Source organism: Cherax quadricarinatus, chromosome 29 (assembly GCF_038502225.1).
Source record: "Cherax quadricarinatus isolate ZL_2023a chromosome 29, ASM3850222v1, whole genome shotgun sequence".
NCBI lineage: Eukaryota > Metazoa > Arthropoda > Malacostraca > Decapoda > Parastacidae > Cherax > Cherax quadricarinatus.
In genome coordinates this window covers 2,228,879-2,255,202 of record NC_091320.1, presented here as the reverse complement: position 1 = coordinate 2,255,202, position 26,324 = coordinate 2,228,879, and the positions used below count along the sequence as shown (strand labels likewise).

At 40.3% G+C, this 26,324-nt stretch overlaps 2 protein-coding genes across 4 annotated transcripts in view; one reads left to right on the top strand and one right to left on the bottom strand.

Annotated features, from left to right (window-relative positions):
* The window catches only part of Nup54 (nuclear pore complex protein Nup54), a 116,418-nt gene that overhangs the window by 63,917 nt on the left and 26,177 nt on the right, over positions 1–26,324 (bottom strand). For 2 of the 3 annotated variants that reach the window (XM_070089591.1, XM_070089593.1), the window contains exons 3-4: positions 4,059–4,109; positions 899–949 (exon numbers count right to left, since the gene is read on the bottom strand). In XM_070089591.1, coding sequence (XP_069945692.1) covers positions 899–949; positions 4,059–4,109 — 102 coding nt within the window. The remainder of the gene's footprint in view (positions 1–898; positions 950–4,058; positions 4,110–26,324) is intronic. The other variant, XM_070089592.1, reaches the window with a different exon arrangement.
* LOC128690661 (vasorin) overlaps positions 10,485–26,324 on the top strand; it is a 34,907-nt gene continuing 19,067 nt past the window's right edge. The window contains exons 1-3 of the mRNA XM_053779402.2: positions 10,485–10,590; positions 22,502–22,754; positions 23,009–23,185. Of these exons, the coding sequence (XP_053635377.2) occupies positions 22,527–22,754; positions 23,009–23,185 (405 nt within the window). The 5' untranslated portion in view covers positions 10,485–10,590; positions 22,502–22,526. The remainder of the gene's footprint in view (positions 10,591–22,501; positions 22,755–23,008; positions 23,186–26,324) is intronic.

Genomic DNA, 26,324 nt, shown 5'->3' with positions numbered 1-26,324 from the left:
AGTGTGTTTATACCTGTTTCTATGTACAGTATACTGTATTTCATTATCCAATTTCATATTGAAAAAGTGGTATCTTTTCGCCCTCCATCTTAATCTGTCAGAGTTAACAGTGTTAGATGTAATTATCCTGCATATTTTTGTTTCCCCATATGCATGTGTAGAAATGCACATTACAGTGGACCCTCGGTTAACGATATTTTTTCACTCCAGAAGTATGTTCAGGTGCCAGTATTGACCGAATTTGTTCCCATAAGGAATATTGTGAAGTAGATTAGTCCATTTCAGACCCCCAAACATACATGTACAAACGCACTTACATAAATACACTTACATAATTGGTCGCATTCGGAGGTGATCGTTATGCGGGGGTCCACTGTACTCATATATGGATATAAAAGAATTGAAAAAGAAAGGTTTTCTGAAGTCAATAATAAGGAGAAAAAAATGCCACAGTTATAAACTAAGGAACATGAGATGGTGAAAGAATATTGGAAAGTTCTTTGAAGTGTGTAAGAACAAAAAAATGAGTTACATGATGACTTTGTAAAAAGTACAACAATAGAAAATTAAAAAAGTATTTTATAGATTAAATACTAAATATTAAATACAACAACAACTAAAAATACATAAGTACAGTAATTACATTACTATGTACTGTTGACTGCTAACACTACAGTACTGAACTAATGTACAGTAATTTATTCAAATATCACAAACCAAACAATACAGGATGCAAAACAACCACAGGGGAAATAGAATGATCATATTTGCTTGGACATCCTCCTCTTTTCTGCAATTTTGCAAGCTCCTGATGATGTGTTGACTGCAGCATGAAAGGCTTAGAGCTATCATTCTACTCCCCCTGTGGTTGTTTTGTATCCAGAAATTTATCCGGTACCTGTTGAAGCTGGAGCAGTCGTATTGCTGCTTGCTCCTCCAAAGCCAAAACCTGAAAGTTACCGTAAATGTAAACTTATGTATCAGAAAGAAATAAAGCTAAAAAGAGGTACTTTAATAATTATAATAAAAATATATCTTGCAATGGGTCTCAAGTCTTTTTTGGTTAGAGTCATAATGCTGGATTTTCAAGTTGCATCATTTTCCTGTAAGCAACATTAATCAGACATAATACAGTACAACAATATCTAGAGATGCAATAGATAATTAACTTAAATATTAAATACTGTATAAATATTTTAAACTGTATAAACATGGACATTCATAAAAAACAATTAATGTATTCTGAAATATCAACAAGAACTGGATGATGGGCTTCAAAAAATTCAAATGCATTGTGGATCCAAGTCAGCTGTTTTCAATATCACATTCACAAATTTTATACAGTATTGCATTTCTTCCACATCCACATTTTTTTCAATATTAAGTTCATTTATTTGTGAATTAATTGCACAGTACTGTACAGGTGCTCCTTGACTTACAATGGTTTGACTTACAATATTTCAACTTTATGACAATGCAAAAGCAATTACTCTGGAGATGAAACTTAAGATAATTACCCAGCATGAAGGCGGCAAGTCTGTAACTTGTATTCATTTATTTACTTTTCAATACTGACATTTAGTTACAGAAATTATTTGTTTATTTACTTATTCAGTGACTTATTTAGTACAGTAGACTATTATATTACACAATAGTTACATTCCTGAAAATGCTATGTTAGGTAAACTGGAGGGCTTAGGGAAAAATAGGGTTACGTTCCTGGGAGCCCCAAAAAAGCCAAATAACTTTTTTTTCAGACCTCCAGATCTTACAAAGATAAAAGTGAATATGTAATTGTAGTTCACTGTTGTGACGTATTATGTTGTTTTTACTGCTTAAGACTACAAATGCAACAGAAATAATAGTATTTCTTATCTTAAATTGTGGGTGCTGGTGTTTGTGGATGATTGTGAAGAGAGTGTAGAGTTATGTTGTGGCCCTACTGGGCTGAGGTGGATGGTAGAGGTTCTGGTACTGAAGTTGATGGTTGTACTGGAGTGTGCACAAATTCTGCAATGGATTTCTGTTCTATTTTATCCCGCAGTACATTATACAACTGACAGTAAGGCATCAGCTGCTCTAGACACTGTTTCAAGGTCCTCTTCAGTGAAAATGTCTAACTTTAAGTCAGTCAAGGCAGTAAATCAATCCAGTCAGTCAGTAAAGTAAGTCAGTCAGTTAGTCAGTCAAGTAAGTCAGTCAAGTCAGTCAGTCAGTAAGTCAGTCAGTCAAGTCAGTAAAGTCAGTCAAATAGGTCAGTCAGTCAGTCAAGTAGGTCAATCAGTCAGTGAAATCAGTCAGTCAAGTCAGTACATCAAGTCAGTAAGTCAGTCTAGTAAGTCAGTCAGTCAGGTCAGTCAGTCAAGTAAGTCAGTGAAATCAGTCAGTCAATTTAGTCAGTCAGTTTTTCATCACACAAACTCACATATTTACCTCATTCTTTTTAATTGTACAAAGTGACGCTTAATTACGGCCACAGGTTATCTCTTGTCTAATATCTCTATTATCTTCGTTAACTTTAAAACTTAAACGCTTATACCTTTTCTTGCCATTTTCTGCAACACTGGTATGCCTACTGGGTGTCATGATTGCTTGGCAGATACAAGATATGGTAATTAAAAGATCAAAACACAATTCACAAACACAGCTAGCTCCTAAGACAGAATGGAACTTAACATGTATTCATGAAGGCTGGAGTGGTGGTGGGAGGAGTGTTGGGGGTGGCAGGGGATGGCGGGAGGTCTCCCCCATGGACCTACAACAAGGCAGCAGCTTGAGCTGGGGAAAATTTTTCCATGCCCACAAATGGAACCGTGTAAAGTTAATTTTACGAAGTGTATAAAACCGAGCCGCAATTTTTCAATAGTGCAATAACCAAAATGTGGCAAATAAACCCGTGTAATATAACGGTCTACTGTATATCACATTCATATTTGATTTACAATATTTTCGACTTACAATGGGTTTGTCGGAATATAACCCCATCATATGTTGAGGAGCATCTGTACTGTATGTTATATTATCTGTGATTCGCAAAGCCCATCTGCAGATCTATGACTCTCATATTAAAGATCTTATAAGCCTGATGTAATTGGATCTATGAATACACTGGAAGACAAGAACCCAGGTACTGGAAGACAAGAACCCAGGTACTGGAAGACAAGAACCCAGGTACTGGAAGACAAGAACCCAGGGACTGGAAGACAAGAACACAGGTACTGGAAGACAAGAATGCACATAGTGGAAGACAAGAAGAACCCACATACTGGAAAACAAGAATCCAGGTAGTGGAAGACAAGAAGAACCCAGGTACTGGAAGACAAGAAGAACCAAGGTACTGAAAGACAAAAACCCAGATACTGGAAGACAATAAAAGCCAGGTACTGGATTACAAGAAGAAGCCAGGTACTGGAAAACAAGAAGAAGCCAGGTACTGGAAGACAAGAAGCCAGGTACTGGAAGACAAGAACCCAGGTACTGGAAGGCAAGAACACAGGTACTGGAAGACAAGAATCCATGTAGTGGAAGACAAGAACCCAGGTACTGAAAAACAAGAACCCAAGTACTGGAAGGCAAGAAGAACCCAAGTACTGGAAGGCAAGAAGAACCTAGGTACTGTAAGGAAAGAAGAAGCCAGGTACTGGAAGGCAAGAAGCCAAGTACTGGAAGACAAGAGGAAGCCAGGTAGTGGAAGGCAAGAAGAAGCCAGGTACTGGAAGGCAAGAACAACCCAGGTACCAGAAGGCAAAGTAAGACTACCCCAGAGTTCTTTCAGTTCTCTTTTCAATATTTTTTAAGTAAAGGTGTCAAATAGTAAAACGTTGAAGATTTCTATTATACTGATGATTTTGATTACAAGCGCTGTACATATACATACGTACACAGCAAGGACATTTCAGTATGGTGTGTTTAAGTGCACACGTGATAGTGGGAAAGATGTTTGCCCTAAGACAGATCAAGTGACAGCAATCACTAGCTTACTGGTCATACTAAGTGATTACAGTGTGTGATGAATTAATGCCATAATGCTCTTATATTTTTTTCACTCACTCACTCACCTCCTGGTGCTGTTGTAGCCCCACCAGTGCCAGATGTCCCAAAACTAAAAGCTGTAAGGAGAAAAGTTATGTTACTAAGTAGAAAATGTTCAAAACCATGGGGGAACAATTCACAAATTACCCCACACTTTGAAGAGGAAACGTGAGGCAACATTTTGGTCTATTTAGGATCATTATTTAACAACTTGGTAACAGTTCAGGACAGATGAAAACTTTATCAAAAGTTTCTTCTCCAAAATATAGGATATCTTTGAATGGGTAGCTTGTACATTTACCTCTCAGGCAACATCTTCAATGGTTGCCTCAGGAATAAGAAGACTGGTATAGGGTCCCACCCCCTTCCTGTTTTTTTTTCTCCAGGAACATTTCAAACCACTACATAAACTCTGTGTCCATGGCTTCAGCAGTCAGACTCCTTCATATTTAATTTTAACATTAACACATTTGTGTGATTAAAACATACTGTAATTATCCAAAGTAAACCCTCAATTAGCACAACACCAAAAATGCAAATTCAGTAACACTTGACTGGAAAAACAGCAACCAAATTTGATTTGCACCACAAACTCTCCCAACGAATGCACCAAAATTTGAGTTGTGCTACAAACTCTCCCAACTCACGAAGTACGTATATCAGATAAAAGTTTATGGTAGAGGTGGTGCGTTGAGGTATACGTGGAGTCAAAAAACGTTATCTATGGAGGCAAAGAAGGGAATGTATGAAAGTATAGTAGTACCAACACTCTTATATGGATGTGAAGCTTGGGTGGTAAATGCAGCAGCGAGGAGACGGTTGGAGGCAGTGGAGATGTCCTGTTTAAGGGCAATGTGTGGTGTAAATATTATGCAGAAAATTCAGAGTGTGGAAATTAGGAAAAGGTGTGGAGTTAATAAAAGTATTAGTCAGAGGGCAGAAGAGGGGTTGTTGAGGTGGTTTGGTCATTTAGAGAGAATGGATCAAAGTAGAATGACATGGAAAGCATATACGTAAATCTATAGGGGAAGGAAGGCGGGGTAGGGGTCGTCCTCGAAAGAGTTGGAGAGAGGGGGTAAAGGAGGTTTTGTGGGCGAGGGGCTTGGACTTCCAGCGTGCGTGAGTGTGTTAGATAGGAGTGAATGGAGACGAATGGTACTTGGGACCTGACGATCTGTTGGCGTGTGAGCAGGGTAATATTTAGTGAAGGGATTCAGGGAAACCGGTTATTTTCATATAGTCGGACTTGCGTCCTGGAAATGGGAAGTACAATGCCTGCACTTTAAAGGAGGGGTTTGGGATATTGGCAGTTTGGAGGGATATGTTATGTATCTTTATGCGTATATGCTTCTAAACTGTTGTACAGTATTCTGAGCACCTCTGCAAAAACAGTGATAATGTGTGAGTGTGGTGAAAGTTTTGAATGATGATGAAAGTGTTTTCTTTTTGGGGATTTTCTTTCTTTTTTGGGTCACCCTGCCTCGGTGGGAGACGGCCGACTTGTTGAAAAAAAAAAAAAATATGATAGGCCTGTACATTGCAGAGTCACTTGTTTGCACAGAACTGCTAAATGCCTCAAATGATGTAGTGGAAGTTTTAGCAGTAAAGGTCGAGAACCAAAACCTAGTCATTGTGGTAGTCTACAAGCCTCCGGATGCAACATCCCAGCAATTCCAGGAACAGCTGTTAAAAATTGACCCCTGTCTGGAAAATCTTCCAGCTCCTGCACCCAACATCTTGCTCCTGGGAGATTTCAACTTAAGGCACCTAAAATGGAGGAATATAGCAAATAATATTGTTGCAGTAATAACACCAGGTGGCAGCTCTGATGAAAACTCACACTCACATGAGCTTTTAAATCTCTGCACAAAATTCAATTTAAACCAGCAAATAATAGAGCCTACTAGACTGGAGAATACACTAGACCTCATCTTCACTAACAATGATGATCTGATAAGAAATGTCACCATATCAAAAACAATATACTCAGATCACAACATAACTGAGGTTCAGACATGTATGCGTGGAGCCCCAGACCGACATAATAAGACTAGTCACGAGGGAGCATTCAACAAATTCAACTTCAATAACAAAAACATAAAGTGGGACCAAGTAAACCAAGTCCTAACCGATATAAGCTGGGAAGATATACTAAGCAACACAGACCCCAACTTATGCCTAGAACAGATTAACTTGGTGGCACTCGATGTATGCACAAGGCTTATTCCTCTAAGAAAAAGGAGGAGTAGATGTAAAATAGAAAGAGACAGGCGTTCCCTTTACAGGCGACGGAAAAGAATAACAGAGCGGCTAAAAGAGGTCAATATATCTGAAATGAGTAGGGAGACACTGGTCAGAGAAATAGCAAGCATCGAACTCAAGCTAAAGGAATCTTATAGGAGTCAGGAATCGCGGGAAGAACTAAAAGCCATAAATGAAATCGAAAGAAACCCAAAGTATTTCTTCTCCTATGCCAAATCAAAGTCGAGAACAACGTCCAGTACTGGGCCCCTACTTAAACAAGATGGGTCCTACACAGATGACAGCAAGGAAATGAGTGAGCTACTCAAGTCCCAATATGACTCAGTTTTTAGCAAGCCGCTAACCAGACTGAGAGTCGAAGATCAAAATGAATTTTTTATGAGAGAGCCACAAAATTTGGTTAACACAAGCCTATCCGATGTTATCCTGATGCCAAATGACTTCGAACAGGCGATAAATGACATGCCCATGCACTCTGCCCCAGGGCCAGACTCATGGAACTCCGTGTTCATCAAGAACTGCAAGAAGCCCCTATCACGAGCCTTTTCCATCCTATGGAGAGGGAGCATGGACACGGGGGTCGTCCCACAGTTACTAAAAACAACAGACATAGCCCCACTCCACAAAGGGGGCAGTTAAGCAACAGCAAAGAACTACAGACCAATAGCACTAACATCCCATATCATAAAAATCTTAGAAAGGGTCCTAAGAAGCAAGATCACCACCCATCTAGAAACCCATCAGTTACACAACCCAGGGCAACATGGGTTTAGAACAGGTCGCTCCTGTCTGTCTCAACTATTGGATCACTTCGACAAGGTCCTAAATGCACTAGAAGATAAAAAGAATGCAGATGTAATATATACAGACTTTGCAAAAGCCTTCGACAAGTGTGACCATGGCGTAATAACGCACAAAATTCGTGCTAAAGGAATAACAGGAAAAGTCGGTCGATGGATCTATAATTTCCTCACTAACAGAACACAGAAAGTAGTCGTCAACAGAGTAAAGTCCGAGGCAGCTACAGTGAAAAGCTCTGTTCCACAAGGCACAGTACTCGCTCCCATCTTGTTCCTCATCCTCATATCCGACATAGACAAGGATGTCAGCCACAGCACCGTGTCTTCCTTTGCAGATGACACCCGAATCTGCATGACAGTGTCTTCCATTGCAGACACTGCAAGGCTCCAGGCGGACATCAACCAAATCTTTCAGTGGGCTGCAGAAAACAATATGAAGTTCAACGATGAGAAATTTCAATTACTCAGATATGGTAAACACGAGGAAATTAAATCTTCATCAGAGTACGAAACAAATTCTGGCCACAAAATAGAGCGAAACACCAACGTCAAAGACCTGGGAGTGATCATGTCGGAGGATCTCATCTTCAAGGACCATAACATTGTATCAATCGCATCTGCTAGAAAAATGACAGGATGGATAATGAGAACCTTCAAAACTAAGAAGGCCAAGCCCATGATGACACTCTTCAGGTCACTTGTTCTATCTAGGCTGGAATATTGCTGCACACTAACAGCACCTTTCAAGGCAGGTGAAATTGCTGACCTAGAAAATGTACAGAGAACCTTCACGGCGTGCATAACGGAGATAAAACACCTCAATTACTGGAAGCGCTTGAGGTTCCTGAACCTGTATTCCCTGGAACGCAGGCGGGAGAGATACATGATTATATACACCTGGAAAATCCTAGAGGGACTAGTACTGAACTTGCACACGAAAATCACTCACTACGAAAGGAAAAGACTTGGCAGACGATGCAACATCCCCCCAATGAAAAGCAGGGGTGTCACTAGCACGTTAAGAGACCATACAATAAGTGTCAGGGGCCCGAGACTGTTCAACTGCCTCCCAGCATACATAAGGGGGATTACCAACAGACCCCTGGCAGTCTTCAAGCTAGCACTGGACAAGCACCTAAAGTCGGTTCCTGACCAGCCGGGCTGTGGCTCGTACGTTGGTTTGCGTGCAGCCAGCAGCAACAGCCTGGTTGATCAGGCTCTGATCCACCAGGAGGCCTGGTCACAGACCGGGCCGCGGGGGCATTAACCCCCGGAACTCTCTCCAGGTAAACTCCAGGTTAGTTAAAAAGTTAAGGGTAAAACAGAAAGGACTGCAAAGTGAACACACAGGATTTAGGAAGGGCAAGGAACATAAGCACAAGGAACATAAGCACATAAGTAAACAGTACTTACATAAAAGTAAGGAACCATTTGCTACACTGATGGCTGTAGAAAAAATGAATAATAGGGAAATAATGTGCCATACATTGCAAATGTATGGAATAGATAGTAGGTTACTAAAACTGGTAAAGAATGTTCTTGACGAAATTGAGGTTTAAGTTAGGGTACATAGGAGAGATTAAGATTCTTTGTATAGAAGTGAAAAAACAGATGTGTGTTGTCACCATGGTTGTTTAATATATTTATGGATGGGGTTGCAAGAGAAGTGAATTTTAGGGTGCTGGGGAGTGGTATGAAACTAAAAAAAAAAAATTTTAACACATCGGCAGTTTTCTCTGAGGCAGGGTGACCCGAAAAAGGGGGAAACACTTTCATCATCACTCACTCCATCACTGTCTTTCCAGAGGTGTGGCAATACCACAGTTCAATAACAAAACATGTCTCCACCCCTCCTTCAGGGTGCAGGAGAAATGTTGTGCCTGATAAAAAGTGGGAACTGTCAGAGTTGCTTATTTTGCCAATGGCATGGTTCTTCCAGGAGATTCTGAAGACAAGTTGCAAAGGTTGGTAGATAAATTTGGGAGGATATGTTAAAAAAGGAAATGAAGCAGAAGTAATTAGATATTTTTGAGTGAACTTGGGTCTTTGAATGATAAGATGACCCAGAGAACAGATGGTAGGGGGGGGAGGTGGGTGGTATGCAGAGGCATCAATGATCAGAAAAAAGTTTATCAATGGAATAAAAAAGGACAATGAGTATAGTGGTACCAATACTTTATACAGGTGTTAGCCATGGGTTGTGAATACTGCAGTGAGATTGAGAGTGGAGGAAGAGGAGATGTTGTTTGAGAGCAACATGTGGTGTGAACATCATGCAGAGAATTTAGAAAGCAGAAATTACAAGACCATGAGGAAACAGCAAGGGTTTATAAAATTCAGAGGGCTGAAGAGGGATGTTGAGGTGGTCTGAGTATGGAGGATGGAGAGAGACAGGATGATGAAGAGGGTATGTAAATCTGGAGTGGAAGGTGGAAGGGGTAGAGGTTTTCCTTACAATGGTTGCAGGGAGGGGAAAAAGAAGGCTTTTGAGTTTTAAGGGCTTGAGCATCCAGCAGGCATGCATGTGTGTGTTAGATAGGAGTGAATGGAGGAAACTGGTTTTTAATGGACAGGCTGTTGGAGACTGAGCAAGATACTACAGAATGGTCCCATTTATATGACATGGTAGGTTCCTGACCCCCACCAATAAGCGAAAATAGCCGAAAAGTGGAACATAACTTTTTTTTTTTCACTGTCGAATACACATAAATGCCTGATAACATGTTTATACGTACTATCACATATTAAGTGCTCAATACTACAAAACTGTACTTATCTACCACCACTACACTACACACTTAAGCCTAGGAAAAAATGATATGAAAGTAAAATGAATATACAGTACATACATTATTTACCTTAAAATATGGCACTGGACTCCCTTCCCTGATGCAACTGTTGTGTGCATCAGGCCAAAAACGGCAGAAAAGCAGAAAAATCATCGAACATAATGAACAATGGTCCAATTGAAAACAGCTGTAATTTCAGGATGTCAAAAAGTTGGGCCCTCCTATACAGTGTTATGCAAAGATTCAGGGTAAGCAGTTAGCTAGACCTGAGTCTCAGAGGGTGAGAAGGGTAATACTGCTACACACTAGGAGAGGTAGTGATCTTGCAGTAGGTGGGTAATCTAAAGTATGTCAGAATACTACTGAATGAATGACAGTGAGTGGTTTCCCTTTTTTTTGTGTGGGGGGGAGGCATAGGGGACTGGGAGGGCTGGGGGGGTAGGTCACCCTATCTTGGTAGAAGACTGCCAATAATGTAAAAAAAATAACAGAGGTAATTAACATATACACAGTACATTATTTAAAATGCACATAATTTTAAAAGGTGTTTAAAAATGCATACAACTGTAAACAGGATGTGGCATCCTGTTTACAGTTTTGAGACAAGTCTTCAGAGTAGTCAAGTGTTGGGGTTCCTACACCATCCATGTAACACATCATAACAATTCTCTTCCACCAAGAGGAGACAAGTGTATCTTCATACTAAGGTTAGATTAAACCCAGTTCTAGTAATGGGTGAAAGAAATCAAAGGTAGAGAATCGGTATATGAATTTGGACACTTGGAAGAAACTTGAGGAGTGGAGGGAGGAGATAAGATCAGTACTTTCCTATATTGCATCATATCATAAGCTTTATTTCTTTAAAACCTTTATGGATATTACAATGAATGGGTTAACAGGTTATGTGTACAGGTCTGATACAGCTCTGTACATACAAGTTTTTCTATGTAGTAAGGAAAACTCCTTGTTATGCAAGCCAATATAGACAGACTAAAACTAATGCTTATGAACTGCTTAATACTAATACAGGTACACAAATAACCCACACATTGGAGAATGAAACACACGACAACATTTTAGTCCAACTTGGACCATTGACTAGTCAAATTCAGGCTGAAATGATGTTATTCATTCTTCCAAGAGTGGGTTATCTGTGTATTGTTCCAGTCACAGTATTGTGCCTTTTTATTCTTTGCTAGAACAGGTATTTAAATATGTGTAATATAAGCTTTATGTGACAAAGCTTACATATTTTCTATACATAACAAGATGTTTTACATACATACACACACACACACACACACACACACACACACCCGAAGGTGTAGGGAGGCAAAAACTAGGTGCAACAGAGAATGGAAAAGGTACAGGAGGCATAGGACCCAGGAAAACAAGGAGATTAGTAGAAGAGCCAGAAACGAGTATGCACAGATAAGGAGGGAGGCCCAGCGACAGTATGAAAACGACATAGCATCGAAAGTCAAATCTGACCCGAAACTGCTGTATAGCCACATTAGGAGGAAGACAACAGTCAAGGACCAGGTGATAAGGCTGAGGAAAGAAGGTGGAGAACTCACAAGAAACGATCAAGAGGTATGCGAGGAGCTCAACACGAGATTTAAGGAAGTATTTACAGTAGAGACAGGAAGGACTCTGGGGGAACAGACCAGATGGGGACACCAGCAAGGAATACACCAACAAGTGTTGGACGACATACATACAGATGAGGAGGAGGTGAAGAAACTGCTAAGGGACATCGATACCTCAAAGGCAATGGGACCGGACAACATCTCCCCGTGGGTCCTTAGAGAGGGAGCAGATATGTTGTGCGTGCCACTTACCACAATCTTCAACACATCCCTGGAAACTGGGCAACTACCTGAGGTATGGAAGACGGCAAATGTAGTTCCCATTTTTAAAAAAGGAGACAGAAAAGAGGCACTAAACTATAGACCTGTGTCATTGACGTGTATAGTATGCAAAATTATGGAGAAGATTATCAGGAGGAGAGTGGTGGAGCACCTGGAACGGAACAGGAGTATAAATGCCAACCAGCACGGATTCACGGAAGGCAAATCCTGTGTCACAAACCTTCTGGAGTTTTATGATAAAATAACAGAAGTAAGACAAGAGAGAGAGGGGTGGGTTGATTGCATCTTCTTGGACTGCAAGAAGGCCTTTGACACAGTTCCTCACAAGAGATTAGTGCAGAAGCTAGAGCATCAGGCGCATATAACAGGAAGGGCACTGCAATGGATCAGAGAATACCTGACAGGGAGGCAACAACGAGTCATGGTACGTAATGATGTATCACAGTGGGCACCTGTGACGAGCGGGGTCCCACAGGGGTCGGTCCTAGGACCAGTGCTATTTTTGGTATATGTGAACGACATGATGGAAGGGTTAGACTCAGAAGTGTCCCTGTTTGCAGATGATGTGAAGTTAATGAGGAGAATTAAATCTGATGAGGACCAGGCAGGACTTCAAAGAGACCTGGACAGACTGGACACCTGGTCCAGCAAATGGCTTCTCGAATTTAATCCTGCCAAATGCAAAGTCATGAAGATAGGGGAAGGGCACAGAAGACCACAGACAGAGTATAGGCTAGGTGGCCAAAGACTGCAAACCTTACTCAAGGAGAAAGATCTTGGGGTGAGTATAACACCGAGCATGTCTCCGGAAGCACACATCAATCAGATAACTGCTGCAGCATATGGGCGCCTGGCAAACCTGAGAACAGCATTCCGATACCTTAGTAAGGAATCATTCAAGACACTGTACACCGTGTATGTCAGGCCCATACTGGAGTATGCAGCACCTGTTTGGAACCCGCACTTGATAAAGCACGTCAAGAAACTAGAGAAAGTACAAAGGTTTGTAATGACTGCAACAAGTTATACGTGGGCGAAACATCAAGGGACCTCCAAACACGTATTTCAGAACACCAATACGCAAGCAGGTCTGACGACACAAGGAATGCCTGCGTACAACACCGTAATTCACACAACCACTTGATAAACTACAGAAACTCAAGACTTATCGCCACAGAAGACAACACCCAATACCGAAGAATCCTGGAATCATCACTTATTTCTATATCCGACAACTTCAACCAGAATAGTGGCTTCTATAACATAGCTGAACCACTTGCCAAGAAACTTCTTCATCGCTATCCCACATAAGAACACTGTAGAAGGTCTGCTCACAAACTTGTCCAGTCTCCTTTCCAAGCTACCCAAGTTTTTAGACTCTACAACCCAACTCGGTACATCATCAGATGCAGCATTCTTCACCTGACCTCAGCCGGACTATAAATACTCGCGTTCCTTCCACCCCAGGTAGTTCTGTTTGTGACTTGAAAAAGCCCACTGTGTGGGCGAAACGTAGTCAATAAAGGATCACATTATACTGCATTTGTGTTTATATTGCCATTGTGTCGGTATTTTATACCATTTATTTCCATCGTTTGCGACAAGGTTAGTTCCAGAGCTAAGGGGAATGTCCTATGAAGAAAGATTAAGGGAAATCGGCCTGAGGACACTGGAGGACAGGAGGGTCAGGGGAGACATGATAACGACATATAAAATACTGCGTGGAATAGACAAGGTGGACAAAGACAGGATGTTCCAGGGAGGGGACACAGAAACAAGAGGCCACAATTGGAAGTTGAAGACACAAATGAGTCAGAGAGATAGTAGGAAGTATTTCTTCAGTCATAGAGTTGTAAGGCAGTGGAATAGCCTAGAAAATGACGTAGTGGAGGCAGGAACCATACACAGTTTTAAGACGAGGTTTGATAAAGCTCATGGAGCGGGGAGAGAGAGGGCCTAGTAGCAACCGGTGAAGAGGCGGGGCCAGGAGCTAGGACTCGACCCCTGCAACCACAAACAGGTGAGTACAAATAGGTGAGTACACACACACACACACACACACACACACACACACACACACACACACACACACACACACACACACACACACACACACACACATGGCCCGGTGGCCTGGTGGCTAAAGCTCCCGCTTCACACATGGAGGGCCCGGGTTTGATTCCCGGCGGGTGGAAACATTTTGACACGTTTCCTTACACCTGTTGTCCTGTTCACCTAGCAGCAAATAGGTACCTGGGTGTTAGTCGACTGGTGTGGGTCGCATCCTGGGGGACAAGATTAAGGACAATGGAAATAAGTTAGACAGTCCTCGATGACGCACTGACTTTCTTGGGTTATCCTGGGTGGCTAACCCTCCGGGGTTAAAAATCCGAATGAAATCTTATCTTATCTTATCACACACACAAAAGATAATTGGTAAACAGGCTATCACACCTGGGCATAAGCACCTCCTAGGATCACATTCTCTGGCTTTCAGCTTTGATAGGAAACAGTATTTGCCAGCAGTTTCTCAGAGAGCAAGTGGTCTGTCTTTTCAATATGCATGGAAAAGTCTTCATAACTGCCACTGTGGATAACAGACAACAATCCCAGTGCAACACCAAGAAATGTGTCCTTTCACGGTACTGCTATCTCCCTATTTCACCATTCCTCTTTTCCTGATAAGGATGTCAATCAAAGTAGGGGTGTGCCAAAGTATTGACACAGGTGGGTTTTGGCTAATTTTGATGGTATCGGTATGAGCATAAATTTGAATATCAGCAGCAGCCAAAAATTTTTGTACTGTCTCATCACTAGATTGGAGAATTATTATTAAAGCTGAAGGAGCTGGGTAAGGAAGCTCTAAAACTGTAAGCCTTTTACCCTACTACTACACTGATGTACCATTTGTTACCAGAAGCATCAAGAAGTTGTTTGTCCTAGTTGCTAGTCACTTCTCGACAAAAGACAACTTCAAACAACATATTGAAGACAACTGGTGACTGAACTATGTGAGGAAAGTTCTGACAGACAAAACCTCCAAGTTTGTGCTGGTCCTAGAGTGCACTCACTCAGTGGCTACAGTCTGGCACTCAATGTCATAAAAAATTGCTGTAGACCATCTGCATCCAGGAGAGACACCAATGATCAGTCTTGATCAGGCACTGTTAGCCTTGGTCAAGATTTTGTGGAAGTGGCCAGAGAGCTATGGTGAAAAGGTGGTAGTGATGTTTGGTGAGCTCTACATGAAGATGACAACACTGAAGGATTTGAGGAATTGTCTCTAAGACAGTATGTGGGTACAAGTACTTGTGCTAGCTAAGACTGCCACACCTATGACAGAAACTGTCTGAAAAACTGACCATGATGAAGATATGACAAAATTTAAAGACTACTGCATCAGAGAGGAGAAACAATTCCCTAGTTTCAGTACTGGGTTACAGTGCTGGAAGTAGAAATGCTTTTGGTCAATGTATGTTCTCTTTTCAGTGTCCCATTATTTTAGTGGTGTTCAAATAAGCTATTGTTCATTATGTTCAGTGCTTTTTTCACTCTTATGCCATTTTTGCACAACAGTTGCACAAGGTTAGGTAATCTGTTCACCAAGCAGCAAATAGGTACCTGGGTGTTAGTTGACTGGTGTGGGATTGCATCTTGAGGGACAAGATAGAGGATCTCAATGGAAATAAGACAGTCCTTAATGATGCACTGCCTTTCTTGGGTTATCCTGGGTGGCTAACCTTCTGGGGTTAAAAATCCGAATGAAATCTTATCTTAAAGGTGACTGGTGCCATATTTTACGGTGTCTTCTTTGAACTGTGTACAGTGCACCCCTGAGTTTCGTGATTAATCCATTCCAGAGAGCCTGCCGAAAGTCAAAATTGCCGAATGGCGAAACCATTTTCCCCATAAGAAATAATGGAAATAAAATTAATCCATTCCAGACACACAAAAATATTAAAATATTTTTTTTTCAAATTAACCCTTTCAGGGTCCGTCCCGTAGATCTACGGCTTTACGGTGAGTGTCCAAACCGTAGATCTACGCCATGAGCTCAGCTCACTCTGATAAACTGTGAGTGGTACATTTGGGCCTAGATATGAGAGAATACATCTATGTGGTATGTGTGCACCACATAAAACAGATCCTGCAGCACACTGTGTATAATGAGAGAAAAAAACTGAAATCATGATTTTTCGATTAAAACAGCAACTTTGCAGTGTTTTTTCGTATGTTTTTTATAGTTATATTTGCGATTTCTTGGTCTCATTTGATAGAATGGAAGACATATTACAGAAATAGAGATGATTTTGATTGGTTTTAGCACTGGAAATGGCTTGAAACTGAGCTCAAAGTAGCGGAAATGTTAAATTTTTGCCGATATTCAAGAGTAAACAAACGACCTCACACATCTAATACACGTCAGCTGGTGGGTCTAATATACATTCACAAATATGGTAATGATATTTATACAATTATTACAGTATTGCATAACAGTAAATCTTCTATTTTTTGGTGTGAATAAAAATTCATTATGTGAATAAAAAATCAAAATGGAATTTATTTGTAAAGCCTCAAAACATAACTAATGAACAGAGGAAATGTTAGTTTAGTGCCAGGAATGCATACATTGTTTATTCTGGACCCTATTTTGAAATTGGAATATTTTGAACTTTGTGTTAAATTGGCCAAATTAACAATTTCCGATCACTTTATTTTGTAGTTGAAACAGTTGACTTGGCGATTTCTTGTGCTCAATCGATAGAATAGAAGTAATACTAGTGAAATAGCTAAGAATTTGGTTGATTGGAATAATGTAATTGGCCTAAAATAGGAGTCAAAGTCGGCAAAATCGCCGATTCGTAAATATCGCTGACACATCAAAATTCGCGAGAGCATAATTTCGTCAATTTTCCACCAAATTTCGTACTTTTTGTTTTATTACCTTCACAAAAAGATTCTCTACGATTTCATAAGAAAAAATAACAAATTTTTTTTTGAAAATTCTTGGACACTGGTGCGTGACTCCAGATTTGGGCCTTGGACCCTGAAAGGGTTAAATAAAGATTTGCATAATGAAAACAATGAGAAATCAAGTACATGCATATAAAAAATAATAATAACATTACACTTACCTTTACTGAAGACTTCTGGGTGGATGGAAGATGGGAGGAGGGGATAGGAGGAAGGTGTACACTATTGTTTGGAAGGAGAATCTCCTTCCATTAGGACTTCAGGTATGAAGTCCTTATCTGGGGTTACTTCCCTTCTTTGTTTTTTAAAGACACTGGCACTGGGAACAACTTGAGAGTCACTGGAACCCTGTCGCACAAAATATCTGTCCAGAGAGCTCTGTTTCTGGCGTTTCTTTAAGATTTATCTGAAGTGGGACACAACACTGTCATTGTACATGTTGCCAATATGGGCTGCAACAGCTTTGTTAGGGTGAAGTTCATCCATAAATGTTTGCACTTCAGTCCACTTTGCACAAATGTCCTTAATCTTTGAAGAAGGCACCTTCCTCCATCTCTCTTCCTCCTCCTCCTCCTCTGCAGCAGTTTCCTGAGCTGTGATCTCTTGCTGTTGCAGATGAAGCTCTTGCAGCTCTTCAGTGGTTAGCTCTTCCCTGTGGTCCTCCACCAACTCTTCCACATCCTCACCACTCACCTCCAACCCCAGGGACATCCCCAATGCCACAATAGATTCCACAACGATCAAAGTGATGGTTGAATGGGGTTTGCCATACATCCTGGCAAGCTCTGTAACACGCACTCCACTCTCATATTTTTCAATGGTTTCCTTCTTGAATTCGATCGTGTTCCTCACTTTCTTTACCAAAGGGCTTGCACTAGCTCTCCTTGGGCCCATGGTGACTTATTTAGCAGTTAAATCACAAAAAATAATGGATTATTACGTATGAACCCGCGGGGTGATGGTCACGTGTTGGTAAACAATGGCACACTGAGCTTGAATGGTGTGGGAGACTGGCTTTGTGTGCGCGGTGACAGGCGGACGGGTACTGGACGATCGCTGAATCACGAGTCTAATCACGAACTGCAAGGCCAAATTTTGCCGAAAAAACTTGCCGAAAGTCGGATTTCACGAAAGTCGATGCTGCCAAAACTTGATGGTCCACTGTATTTAATTTACTTTTTTTTTTTTTTATGCATAGCTGTATTGAGAACCTAATATATGATAGTGTAAACATGTTATCAGGCAATTTCCACCTATCAGCGGGGTTCGGGACCACAACAGCCATAAAAACAGGGCCTTCCTGTACCTTGAAGCCCTGGCAGAAGACATGTTCCCTGTTTCTTGACAAGACCACACTATTTATAACAGATGAATCCCTGTTTACCTCAAGAACATGGCTGAACTTGCAACCTGGCACCTAAATGTAGCCAGGGAATTCGAGGCAGGAAGTGCTATAGTACAGAAGACAAAGGTGGTATATATTCTCTTCAATTCCAGTCAACCAGACACATGAACAAAATAATGTCAGCATAAAAGATGATGAAACAGTTGGCCTCACTGACTATCCCGGTGCTTTAGCACAGGTGCTGGTCCAGCACCTGAACTGCGTCTCCCAACCAGCTGGAACTGGACCAAGAATGATGAGAGGTTGTATGAGCCATACTAAATGAGGTTATCAGAGGCAGCACACACCCACTATAAGATTGTCATGAAAATGCAAGGTCTGTGTATAATATTGTAAATGCAACAACAGACTGGGCTTAAATGAACAGCTGTGTGTATCTGTGAAGGAAAGTGATCACAAAATTAACTTTCTGGCTATGGAACTATGATCAGAATTTTTTTTAATGTAGTCACAACGGGGACTACTGTACAGGTACAACATCGATTTACCGGTAAAGGATGGTTCGGCACCTCTTTTAGTCCAGACAAAGTTACAAGACTACTTTTTTGGCCAGACTAGTTTACTGGATGGCCACAGATGGCATTGTATGTAGTGCTTTCTCACTTATATTGTTTACACAATAAGAAGCATGACTGCCTGGGGCTCAGCAGACGGAGGATCAAGCCTCCACCACGTCTTGTGCTGAATGACCACATGGGTTTAGCGCTTAAAATGAATTAAACAAACACAGCAACTGTTTGTGGTGATCCCTTGATTTTGTGCAATTCTTAGCATATTTTGCTAACAATTAACTTGTCAACAGCTATGGTATTTAACAAGTTAACCGAGTTGTCAGGTGAATTAAAGGAAAAGAACAAGGTTTCTATGCGACAGAACAAGAGATAATGAATTTTTATTTGATGCATGAAAAATTAGACAGGGAAAGATCAAGGCACATAAAACAATTTTGACTGAATGTGTTTCACAGCAGTAGGTTTATAAAGAATGTGTCTCACAGCAGTAGGTTTATAAAGAATGTCTGACAGCAGTAGGTTTATAATGTGTCTCACAGCAGTAGGTTTATAAAGAATGTCTCTCACAGCAGTAGGTTTATAAGTAATGTGTCTCACAGCAGTAGGTTTAAAAAGAACGTGTCTCACAGCAGTAGGTTTATAAAGAACGTATCTCACAGCAGTAGGTTTATAAAGAACAAAAAGGTACAATACCATGACTGGAATAATATATAAATAACCTGCACATAGGAGAAAAAACTTATGATGACATTTTGGTGACTATGTAGTTACTAGTCCAAGTTGGACCGAAACATCATCCTAAGTTTCTTTCTGCTATGTGTGGGTTATTTGTGTACAGTAGGCCTATATTTGAAAATCTATGGCTTCAAGTTCAGATACCCCAGATCCATGATAAAACAGTCAACTATGAAACAGAGAGAAATTCAGACAACTTTCAAAAAAACCATACCACGGGCGGGATTGAACCCGCGGTCAGAGAGTCTCAAAACTCCAGACCGTCGCGTTAGCCACTGGTCCAGTGGCTAACGCGACGGTCTGGAGTTCTGAGACTCTCTGACCACGGGTTCAATCCCGCCCGTGGTATGGTTTGTTTGCAATCATGTCATTACGATTTCGTGAGTCATACCAGGCCTCTGTTATTATCTCAACATTTCCAGCAAAATTAAAAAATTTACCACATTCTTTGTAAGTACAGTAATTAATAAACCTGTTTCATTTATACTAATGCTAAATATAAGTTTCCATCAGACTATGGTGGGTCAGAGGTTTGTCGCTGAATTATTGTGTGACCTCGGTTGGGCTGGCAAAATTGATATAGTATGTACTGTAGTAGCAAGCCTAGGACCAAAGGTGCCAGAAAGTGTTGTAGTACCTGTACTATGTTAAATTACTGACAAAGCAGCTATATCTGACGAAGTGATTGTACCATGTGATAAATATTTGGACCACATAATAAATATATGGGAGTAGGAAAAAAGAATGGGAAAACCAGAAGTAAATGAGGATGAGTAATGAAAGTCAGCAAGAAGATTAGTATCTTGTGATCATGAATCACATTACCCCTTTGAGGGTCGGCAGGCCCTCTCCTAGACTTGTTCTCAGGGTCGGAAATTTTTCGAAAAAAAAAAAAAAATTTCTTATGAAAGAACAGAGAATCTTTTCCCGATCATAATGACACCGGAATTATGAAATTTGATGGAAAACTTATGGAAGTATGCTCTTGCAAAGTTAGTGGTCTCGACGATGTTTACGCATCGGCGATTTCGCTCACTTTGAGCCATATTTTCAGCCAATTCCAATGTACCAGTCGACAAAAATCTTAATTATTTCGCTAGAACTCCATTTTTTCTATCTAATGGGTACAAGAAACCATCCATTTACCTATTTCAACTAACCAATAAAGTGGTCCAAAACTGGCAATTTTGCCAATTTCACACAAATTTCAAAAGATGCCAATTTCCAAATAGGGTCCAGAATAAACAAGACAGACATTTCTGGCACTAAAATAACATTTCCTCTGTTCCTTACTCACTCCCCAGGCCTCTTGTAACATTTCTTTTGCTTTCCACTTTGAATTTTTATTCTCACAAAAAATAGAAAATTTACTGTTATGCATGCTACTGCATTAGTGTAGAAATGGTATAAATAATATCAATGCACTTGTGAAAGAATATTAGACTCACCAGTTGACGTGTATTGGATGCATGTCTTGATTTATTTACTTTTGAACTTTAGCAAAAATCGAACATTTCTGCTACTTTGAGCACAATTTCAAGGTACTTTTCATTGTGAAACCAATAAAAATCATCTCAATTTCCGTAATGTGTCTTCCATTCTATAAAATGAGACCAGGAAAACTAGAATACAACCATAAATAGCATACAAAAAAAAAAAAAAAAAAAAAAAAAAAAAACACTGCAAAGTCGCTGTTTTAAACCAAAAACATGGTCAGTTTTTTTTTTCTCATTATGCACTGTGTGCTGCAGGATTTTTTTTTATACTGTGCACAATGACCACATAGACCCATTCTTTCATATGTAGGCCTACCAGCTTTCTCTCGCTACATTTGAAGGCACTAGAATTTATGCGTACTAGTCACAGACCGGGCCGCGGGGGCGTTGGGCCCCGGAACTCTCTCCAGGTAAACTCCAGGTACGGTACCAACCCTGGCATGCAAGCCGTACCAGTATGGCACCAACCCTGGCGTGCAAGCCATACCAGTATGGCACCAACCCTAGCGTGCAAGCCGTACCAGTATGGCACCAACCCTGGCATGCAAGCCGTACCAGTATGGCACCAACCTTGGCGTGCAAGCCGTACCAGTATGGCACCAACCCTGAAAGGGTTAAGGGTAGGAGGAGCTTCTTAACATCAGACTTAAAGTTAATGACAGAAATGGAGCCTTTTGAATCTTAAGGCAGAGAGTTCCAAATTTTGGCTCCTTCACATGTACTGAGGTTTTACTCAGGGTGAGTCATTCATGGGAAATATAAAAAGGGTATCTGTATCTCGTATGGCTTATTCTAAAAATGAATGGCTTCAATAAGAACAAAAAGGTACAATACCATGACTGGAACAATACACAAATAACTTGTACATAGGAGAGAGAAGCTTATAACAACATTGCAGTCCAACTTAAGCCATTTACAAAGTTACACTGCCGTCATAGGCTTCTCTCTCCTATGTGTGGGTTATTTGTGTATGGCTTCATTTTTTCTTAACAGTCCAGTTAATGCAATAATTCCTTATAAATGACTTCACATAGTCTTTACAAAGATTCTGATATCAAGTACCCCAGGTTAAATCTACTGTGGTACTCTGAAGGTCTCGGTTCTGAAAACTGGTTGAATGTAATGGATGCCATTTTGGAAAATGACCACAACAGTCATTCTGAACTATTTTTTCAGAAACTGCTGAATGAATCTATTATATATTGGAAGTACAATGCCTGCACTCTACAGGAGGGGTTTGTGATATCTGCTGTTTGGATCTGAAATGTCGTGTCTGGGTGCCTCTGGCAGCCAGCAACAGGGCGAATAACAGTGAAAGCGTTTCTTGTTCGGGTCACCCCTGCCTCAGTGGGAGATGGCCAGCATGTTTTAAAAAAAAAAAGATATACAACTGTGCCAAATTTGGTGTTATCAGAAAATGCACAATATATTATCCTGCTGTATTCTAAGTTTTAAATACAAAAAATAGATTACCAGCACACCACTGAAATGCATTAGGCAAGGTTGTCTTATGAGTCAGGGTTAGCCATTATTTAATACCATGCAAGGAAGCATTCAATAATAAAAAAAATCAGTAACCACTAACTTTTTTTCAATTTAATCATGTAAATACTGTATTTCCCCAGACAGGAGAGTGCCCTGGAAGTTATCATGCTAGCTGAATGTGTGGTGCTTGTGGCATGCAGCATCAGCGCCACACTCAGTGTATACAGTGCTCCTAAGTGCCCAGTACAGTGTGTGTGTGAACACCCAAGGATCAAGTGTGAAGGGGGAATAATACCTTCACTAGACACAAGACTTACTTCCCTTCAGATATATGATGCATCTCCTGCCATCACCAGCCTCACATCTGATATAACAAAAAAACTGCACCACCTTGTATGACCACCACTCTTTACCATGCAAAATATCTTCTTAAGACAATTGAATTACCTCACTGGTTAATGTTAAACAAAAATAATACAGTAGTTTGACCAATATCTTTGAAATTCTTCACCGTATATACAAAATAGGAAGTTATAAATTTTCAAAAGTTTGTAGATTTTTTACCAGCTGCCAAAGTTTAAGGAGAGTATAATTATGCTTAGTTTCAACTAGGTCTTGTGAATTTATTTTATATTTTTATAAAACAGGAAGACCTGCAGCTACATGGTGTGGGGCTGAGAGAGATAAAAGCTGGAGCACTCCAAGTAATTACCAACCTTCACAGCCTGAAGATCACCAATAATAACATCTCCAAAATTGGTGCAGCAACTTTTATAAATTGTAGCAGAATGACTTATCTTAACCTTGAAAATAATAATATTTCTGTGAGTATAATACATTGTGATCATCCCTCGCCTAATTAATAAAAGTTAGCTAAGTCGAATTTCGGTTAACAAACAAGAAAAAAACTTGGGACCCTTCCTCCATTTAATGACCAGCCGCATCTAATTCAACAACAAAATTCACTGGATTTGAATTTTTCAGCTATGTCATGTATGCTGTACCTTCCCACCTCCCCCCATCCCTTCAGTAGAAATAAGTGTAGCTTCAGATGCAACACTGGCAGTTGCAGTATCTACACCAGCATTATCAGCAATAATGATACCATCAATTAGTTGACAATGATACTTCAGTACACCCTTACCCAGGGTTAAGTTCCATACCTTCTACCCAAACCCAGAACCCTCAGTATACAGTATAAGATACCAACACAAAATATCATGCATCATACACTTGGATATCATGATGACAATGCAACATTGGTGCTATTATTTAATAAATGTTTGGAAGAGAGTAAGGTACCTAGGGATTGGCAGAGAGCATGCATAGTTCCTTTGTATAAAGGCAAAGGGGACAAAAGAGAGTGCAGAAATTATAGGGGGATAAGTCTGTTGAGTATACCTGGTAAAGTGTATGGTAGAGTCATTATTGAAAGAATTAAGAGTAAGACGGAGAGTAGGACAGCAGATGAACAAGGCTGCTTTAGGAAAGGTAGGGGGTGTGTAGACCAGTGTTTACAGTGAAACATATAGGTGAACAGTATTTAGATAAGTCTAAAGAGGTTTTTCTGGTATTTATGGATCTGGAAAAGGTGTATGACAGGGTGGATAGGGGGGTAATGTGGCAGTTGTTGCAGGTGTATGGTATAAGAGGTAGGTTACTGAAAGCAGCTAAAAGTTTTTATGAGGATAGTGAGGCGCAGGTTAGAGTATGTAGGAAAGAGGGAGATTATTTCCCAGTAAAAGTAGACCTTAGACAAGGATGTGTTATGTCACCGTGATTGTTCAATATATTTATAGATGGGGTTGTGAGAGAAGTGAATGCGAGTGTCTTGGCAAGAGGTGTGGAGTTAAAAGAAAAAGAATCAAACACAAAGTGGGAGTTGTCAGAGTTGCTTTTTGCTGATGACACTGTGCTCTTTGGAGATTCTGAAGAGAAGTTGCAGAGGTTGGTGGATGAATCTGGTAGGGTATGTATCAGAAGAAAATTAAAAGTGAATATAGGAAAAAGTAAGATTATGAGGATAACAAAAAGATTAGGTAATGAAAGATTGGATATCAGATTGGAGGGAGAGAGTATGGAGGAGGTGAATGTATTTAGATATTTGGGAGTGGACGTGTCAGCGGATGGGTCTATGAAAGATGAGGTGAATCATAGACTTGATGAGGGGAAAAGGGTGAGTGGTGCACTTAGGAGTCTGTGGAGACAAAGAACTTTGTCCTTGGAAGCCTTTTTTTGTTATTTAAACAAAGAAAGGAATGTATAAGAGTATAGTTTTACCAATGCTCTTATGTGGGTATGAAGCATGGGTGATGAATGTTGCAGCAAGGAGAAGGCTGGAGGTTGTGGAGATGTCATGTCTGAGGGCATGTGTGGTGTGAATATAATGCAGAGAATTCGTAGTTTGGAAGTTAGGAGGAGGTGCGGGATTGCCAAAACTGTTGTCCAGAGGGCTGAGGAAGGGTTGTTGAAGTGGTTCGGACATGAAGAGAGAATGGAACGAAACAGAATGACTTCAAGAGTGTATAAATCTGTAGTGGAAGGAAGGCGGGGTAGGGGTCGGCCTAGGAAGGGTTGGAGGAAGGGGGAAAAGGAGGTTTTGTGTGCGGGGGGCTTGGACTTCCAGCAAGTATGAGTGAGCATATTTGATAGGAGTGAATGGAGACAAATGGTTTTTAATACTTGATGTGCTGTTGGAGTGTGAGCTAAGTAACATTTATGAAGGAATTCAGGGAAACCGTCAGGCCGGACTTGAGTCCTGGAGATGGGAAGCACAGTGTCTGCATTCTGAAGGAGGGGTGTTAATGTTGCAGTTTAATAAACTGCAGTGTAAAACACCCAGCTGGCAAGACAGTGATGGAGTGAATGATGAAAGTTTTTCTTTTTCAGGCCACCTGCCTTGGTGGGAATTGGCAGATGTGTTAATAAAAAAAAAAATAATGCAACATTTTAGTTTCAAAACTCAAATCATTTTTAAAAAGAATGTTTGGCACTGAAATATTTATATTTAATGAAATCTGAACACTTACACAAAAAACAACTTCATCAAACCCCCTTATGAATGCCTCCAATAGTCTTCTTACTGGTAGGTGTTAAGCAACACTAAACTTTATTTCAGGATTATATAGATACTACTATATTAACTTACCAGGATTCATACTTTCTAGCAATTACAATACTGTATATTCTGTACCTATGTGCTTTTGCTGCAGTTTCATCTATGTTCATACGTTTATTTACACTGGGCATTTTGTTGGAAAAAGTATATTATGTACCAAATTTGTATCGGCTAAAATTATTATCATATGCTCTTTGGCTGAAGACACAGGATGTGTGTTAATAAGGAGGTAGTCTCAGAGTGGTACAGTACTTTGTGATACTGATGTTATTGTATAGAGGTAATCCAGACAAGTGACACTGATACATGACTCAAGAAATCGTAGCCCGTCGCGTTAGCCACTAGACCAGCTAGCCACAATAAGATTCATCCAACTAGGTATATTTCTACACCAGAAATATACCTAGTTGGATGAATCTTATTGTGGCTAGCTGGTCTAGTGGCTAACGCGACGGGCTGGAGTTTTGAGACTCTATGACCGCGGGTTCAATCCCGGCCGGGGGTATGGTTTACACTGATACATATAATGATATTTATATATCTTGATGCTTTGTATATGAAACTTAAATGAAAGAGGTATATGGCCCTTTCCCTCATCTTTCCATGTTAACTTGCATTAGGAAGTTCAATAAATTGTCAGCTATCCAGCACCAAATTTTGAAAATTGCCAGATGTTGCATAATTTTTTTTTAGGTTACCTATTTTTGCATATCCTTTAAACCCTTTTGGCATATGTCTTTACATACAGTTCTAAAGGCATTCAAATTTATTTGCATAAGAAAGGGTGCATAAAATTCAATGAACACATTTTAAACTAAATCCCTGAGCAAGTTTTCAAGTTAAGA